General features: G+C 54.8%; 1 protein-coding gene across 1 annotated transcript in view; it reads left to right on the top strand.

The window, feature by feature from the left end:
• The first annotated feature begins 238 nt into the window (after positions 1-238).
• LOC104054809 (heparan sulfate glucosamine 3-O-sulfotransferase 3B1) overlaps positions 239-6,217 on the top strand; it is a 32,570-nt gene continuing 26,591 nt past the window's right edge. Inside the window, exon 1 of the mRNA XM_054083481.1 lies at positions 239-764. Coding sequence (XP_053939456.1) covers positions 376-764 — 389 coding nt within the window. The 5' untranslated portion in view covers positions 239-375. The remainder of the gene's footprint in view (positions 765-6,217) is intronic.

Below are 6,217 nucleotides of genomic sequence, written 5' to 3'. Positions count from 1 at the left end.
GGCCACGCCCACTCTGCCCGCCAGCTGAGGGGCGTGGCCGAGGCCCCGCGCCAGCCAATGAAATCTCGCTCTCTGCCCCAACCACGCCCCTTCTCCCCTCCCGGTGAGGGGCGTGGCCCGGAGCGCCACGGCAGCCAATGAGAGCTCGCCATTCCCCCCTCGCCGCGCCCCCTGCTCCAGGCCGCCGTTCCGATTGGCCGCTCCGCCCGGCTCATTATGCAGCGGCGCTGGGCGCTGATTGGCTGTGGGCGCCGCCCGTCGCCGTCCCCGCGGCGCTGCCTTCGCCTGCGCTGCGGGCGGCGGGAGAGCGGCGGGCGGCGCGGAGCCCGTGCGGCGCGGGGCTCCAGCCATGCATCCCGGCGCGCCCGCGGGCACATGGGGCAGCGCCTGAACCGCTGCCTCGATGTCCCCGTGTCTCTGCCGCCGCTGAGGCGGAGGCTGCTGCTGCTGCTCATCATGCTTTTCCTCTGGCTCTACATGTTCTACTCGTGCGCCGGCTCCTGCGCCGGGCTGCCCGCCCGCGGCTCGCCCGCCCCGCCGCCCCCGCGGGAGCCCGGCGCCCCGGAGGAGCCGCGGAGCCCCATCTCCAGCTTCGCCAGCGGCGCCGGCACGAAGCGGCTGCCGCAGGCCATCATAATCGGCGTCAAGAAGGGCGGCACGCGGGCGCTGCTGGAGTTCCTGCGGGTGCACCCCGACGTGCGCGCCGTGGGCGCCGAGCCCCACTTCTTCGACCGCAACTACGAGCGGGGACTCGCCTGGTACAGGTACGGGGCGGGCTGGGGCTGCGGGGGAGCCGGGCGGAGCGGGGAGGCGAACGGTGCGCAGCGCGGAAGGACGTGGAGCCGTGCGGGGAGCGGAGCGGGGAGCGATGCGGAGTTCCACCCCGGCGGGATGCGGCGCGGAGCGGGGAGCGATGCGGAGCCGTGCGGGGCTGTGCGGGACTGGGAGCGGAGCGAGGAGCCGAGTGGAGCCGGGAGCGATGCGGGGTTCCACCCCGGCGGGCAGCGGTGCGGGGCTGGGAGCGGAGCGGAGCGGTGCGGAGTTGCAGTGCGGTGCGGAGCGGTGCTCGGAGCGATGCGGAGCCGAGCGGGGCTGTGCGCTGCGGGAAGCGGGGTGGGAAGCTGTGCGGTGAGGAGCGATGCGGGGTCGCAGCGCGGTGCGGAGCGGGGCCGGGAGCGCTTGGGGCGGAGAGGGTCTCTCCGCTAACCCCGCCGCTCCCGGCTCTGCGGCGCTCGCTCTCCCCGCTGCGGGCTGCCTTTCATCTTTATTAAAGGATTACGTATTAAATGGATAGTTTTTAGCGCTCTCGGTTCTGGGGGGGCTGCCGGAGAGCGTGGGTTTGCGGAGGGGAGCGAGGGGGCGAGGGCTGGCGAGTCCGCGGCTGCCGTCGGTTCGGGAGGGACCGGGGGCTCCGGGCTCTGCGGGGCCGCGGGGCTCCGGGCTGGGGGCTCCGGGCTCTGCGGGGCCGGGGGGCTCCGTGCCCGGCAGCAGCAGCAGCTCCGCTCTCCGGAGCGGTCCCTCTCGGTCCCGCCGTGCGCTCCAGCCCCGTTAACTTTCTCCTGCCGCCGTTATCGGTTTCGGAGCCGCCGGAGCGCTCGGGCTCGCGGCGAGGTGCGCGGGGGGGAAAGGCGCGCTTGGGAACCGGGTGGAACTCGGTGGGAGAGGGCAAAGAACGGGATCGCGTCCCGAAGCAGCGGTTCCTGGTCGGTGGGTGAGGGTCCGGTGGACTGAGCCCCTCCTGCCTGGGGATTCTTTCTCGGGAACACTTGGAACGTGGCTCCGGCGAGCGCTTACAGACTAGAGTAGCGGAGAAGGGAACTTGGAAGCGAGGTGGGAGCGGAGAAGTTCTGAATTCCAACCTCTTTGCAGCCCTGGAGCTCCCACCCCGCGGGTTCTCGGGGGGTTCTGCCTCTTTTTTAACCTTGCCATCCCTGGGCAGTGGGAGAGGGGAAGGCAGGATGGGATCTGGCGGTGGGGGAGGCAGATTTGAAACCACTTTCGTTTTGTGAAGTTCTCAAGTTTTGGTGGAGGACGCAGTTTGTCGTCCCGGAGAGACAGAGGTGGAATCTTTATAAATCCAGTTGGTTTAAAAAAAACCCAAAAAACCCGACTAATCTTGCCTTTTGAAAGCAGCAGTTGCGTATAACAGAGCAAAAGACCTGTCAGGATTTATTAGCAAAATGGTGTTGTACGTGTTGAACTCTGTTTTTAATTAGGCACCTAAATTAGACCATAAAATGGTTGATTAATCTTTTACAAGTGTGAGGTGGAAGGGGAGAAGGAGAGAATAATGCTTATGATTGCATTAATCTGTTATCCCAGATGCCGGGGGCGAAAGTCAATATTTAAAGGGTACGTGTTATTGTTAAATTTGGAGAAGCTGGCATCAAAGTTGGATGCAACTTCTTAAAAGTTCCACCTTCTCGGCTGCTTAATTTGAAGCAGCGTGGGCCCTATCCCTGCAAACCCACCGCTACGCTAAACCCTGTGCCGAAGGGATGTTTTAACTGAAACACAGCGAGTCTGATGCTCCCGAGCAGCGAGAGGTGCAGAGGTGTCGAAATCGCTGGGGTTTGATTCGCCCCAAGGAATAGAGCGGGTTTGTTTGTGGGGTTGGGACCCCAATCGATTTGGCACTGACGGGGGACACTAAATAATGCAAACTAAATGGGGGAAAGATGAGTTTGCTCAAATCCAGACAAATTGTTTGGTAATTGTGCATTATTTCTAGATTCAATCTGAATTGGATGCAGAAGTTTGTTCCTATAAATGTCAGCGTTAGAAATTGGATATTATATAGCTTGAAACTCCCACTGTATTCAGTGAATCCTGACTTCTCGGCTCTCCCACAGACCCTGCTTATTTCCCGAGCCCTAACGATGCTTTTATTTATTATCTTAATGTCAACAGGGAGATGAGTTTGTGCTTTCTTGTTAATGGCCCAATAAAATCAGATTAAAAATGCTGTAAAATCTCTGCCTTGCCAGCCGCCGTGCAGGGAGCCGGGCAAGCCTCGTCTCGATTTCTCCAATGCTTTTGCAGAGGCTGAAATTGGGAGCTGGAGGGGTTCCCTGTGTCCGCAGCACCCTGTCCTCGCAGTTTAAATCCAATTGCCTGGCTTTGAAAAGATAGTCAATTTTTGACCCCTGTCTTATTGAAAGTAGAATTTATTTTGTAGGCTTTGGGCTAGATTTGCTCCAAACTGTTAGGAGTGGGGGGTTAAAATTATTCCTGCCCTGTAGTGAAGGGCTGCGTGATAGTATTACTTTCAGGTTTCCAAGACGGAAGGCATCACAAATATGCTTTTTTAGCTCAACGAAGGTTTATATTTGGAGGTATTTGCAATAAACCATATTTATATTAACTACTCATCTCTGTCTGAAGTTTTCATATATTGAAAATAACTTTCGGAGGAGGGAATACGAACTTTGTTTTCTTGTTCTGTTTTCTGTCAAGGGGAATAAAATCTGGTAGTTTTGGTTTTCTTATTCCTTTGTGTGGAAGGCAAACCAGCGTGAAGTGGTGCTGACCGCTGTTCCTAAAATGCAGAGAGAAAAGAGGGAGAAATAAATTGTTTTTTTTCAATAGCGAGATAACTGGAAATCTAATGGAAATAACTTCTGTACGTCCAGTGCGGGGCTTTCCCCCCCAGTAATGAGTACAGCATGTTAACTGCTTCGAGTGCAAATACATACCGTGACAGAGGTGAAATGGGATCCAACCATTACTGCAAACTAATTTGAAGTAGCACCTGGAATTTTTGGATAATAAAGAAGTTTCCTCTTCACAGCGGCAGCGAGGAGCTCGGCTCCGCTCTGTGTCCGTGTGTCCGTCTGCTCGGGCGAGCAGCCTGCCCGCTGGGAAGCTGTTGCTTTCTTCTGGGTTTACTTTATGGTTTCTAGGGGGGAAGTGTTTCTGACAAGCCTAGAAAATCAGTTGTTGAGATTATTATTTTTAATTTCTTGCAGCAATTATGCATTTTCAAATATACCGGGGACTTGAAAGCCTTTTGTCCTTTAATTTAATGTAAAAAAAAAAAAAACCAACAACTTTGTGTTGTTAGTGTTAGGTATTTTGGGTTTTTTTTGTCTTTTTTTGTGTAGTATCCGATCTCTCCTGCTGTGGGCTGAGCAATCCCAGCCCCACGGAACAACTCTGATTTATATTTCGAGTCTGTAGCCCTCTGCTAGGAAGCCCCGTGCCGTGGCTATGCTGGCTGTGATCTCGGAAGCGATGCCAGCCTGAGCTCTTCCACCAGTGCAGAGGGGGACCTTTCTTTCTTTTTCTCTTTTTTTTTTTTTTTGAGGGAAAGGAAATCCTTAAAACGCTGGGGCTTCGTCTTCCCACTGTTGCCGAGCTGCCTTAATTCTTTCTCCTATGACCATGGGTGGTTTGGGTCAGCAGGATCGGGCCCAGTCTTCTGGTGGTGTGCGATAAACAGTGTCAAACGTGCATTTGACTCCCCAGTTGCCTAAATAAGCGCTGGAGACCTCAGTGCTCAATGTGCTGCTTCACGGTAATTCTTGTATTGAGAAGAACCTCCTCGTTTTTTGATATTTATTCATTTTTCCCCAGAAGCCTCATTTTTGCCCCAAGCAGCGCACGGGGGTGCAAGCAGCACAGCGCTGATGCTTGCAATGGGCCAGGCTGGGAGCAGGGGAAGGATCAGGCGGTGGTTAAAGTTCAAGGGTGAAGGCCCCGCTGAGCCAAGGTCTTGAGCAAGGCAGGATTTTGCCCCTGAGTTTGGCTGTTCCCTCTAAATCCCAACTTTACAGTGGTAACGAGGATTTAATGCCTGTGGCTTAATTGCCGGTGCGCTTTGTGCTGGGCATGGATGTAGCAGCATGGAGGGGTTGGTGTGGACACAACTGGGCGCTTGCAAAACTCAACGCGTTGTTTCCGCCCAGTGTTGCAATGTTGTTTGGCTTCAGGAAGTCTGGGAATGGTCTCGATTCTCCCAACTGAACCTTGTGTGAAAATGACCGTATCTGAGCAAAGACCAAGCCCTCCAGCACGTTCCCGTGAGCTGCGTTTGGTTGGAATGAGCGTATCCTAGCGGACGGTTGTGTTCTCTGGGGTGGCTTTCCCCAGCAACTTTCTCATGAAACCTCATGAAAAAAAAATCTCAGTCATCTGTTGACCTTGCACTTAAGTGAGCGGGAACTTCTAATGGTCCTCTCGACGTGCACATGGGGTTTGGTGCCCCCTCAGCCCTTGCAGCTGCTCCCTGTGATGTTGCCTTTGCTGCTGTGCGAAGTTGGGAAGAAAATGGCTACAAAAAGAAGGGCTGGGCTGCTGTAATCAGTCAGCAAGGCCCTTGTGTTTGCATGGGTTCATTCCTTTAGATCTGAGGAGGGTTGAGTTGTTCAAACAGATGGCAAAGATTATTCGTGTTGCTGGGGTTTCAGTACGCTGCTCCGTTTCAAGCATGTTGCCCGATATGACGCACGTGACAAGTTCTTCCCAGCACGACGCTGGGGAGACGACATTGTCTGCCCCGATCGGGTTTCACGGCCTCACCTGTTGAGCTGCTGAACTTTTCAAAGTTGACCATGCTTTGGGGGTGACTGATGTGGATGGTGGATCTGCCTGGCTAATCGCGTTAGCGCAGCCCTGCGTGGCATGCCGGGGAGCATTGCGCTCCTTCTTGGCATGAAAATGATGGGAATGAAAACCCATGGGCTCAGCTCTGGGTATGGGATTTATTCTTTTCTTTTCAAGTGGGCCATGGCAAATGTCTGTAACACACACCAAGCTTTGGATACCTCAAGGGGCTTCCAGAGAAGGCTTTGTTTTTAGAACCATCCAGCAAGCCCCAGATGTGGTGGCTATAAAATACTCTACCCAAATTGTTGTTCTTTTGAGCTCCGTTTCCAACCTGGCCTGGTCCTGGGCTTTTCTTACCCTCAGGCCTTGCTTGCTAAACTGCCCTGAGCCTGGATTCGACACTATTAATCCATCTGGAGTAGGAAGAAGCCTCATTTAGTGATCATTCAACATGAGCGTTCATGTCTTCTGGTGGTGTGACCATGGGTGATCAATGGTTCAGGGGGTAATGAATCAGCCAGGGCCCTGCGGGATGGTTAACATATGGGCTCAAAGAACAACAAATAGCAGGGCACGTTATTTCAGCGCTGTAATTAGGGGGTCAGGGGCTATCGCTGCTACCTGTTGTCACCATGTGGTGCACGAGGAGGGGCTGGAGGAGAGGCTGCTT

The sequence above is a fragment of the Cuculus canorus genome, chromosome 18 (assembly GCF_017976375.1).
Source record: "Cuculus canorus isolate bCucCan1 chromosome 18, bCucCan1.pri, whole genome shotgun sequence".
NCBI lineage: Eukaryota > Metazoa > Chordata > Aves > Cuculiformes > Cuculidae > Cuculus > Cuculus canorus.
Note: the sequence above shows the minus strand (reverse complement) of the source record. Positions and strands in the feature narration are given on the sequence as shown.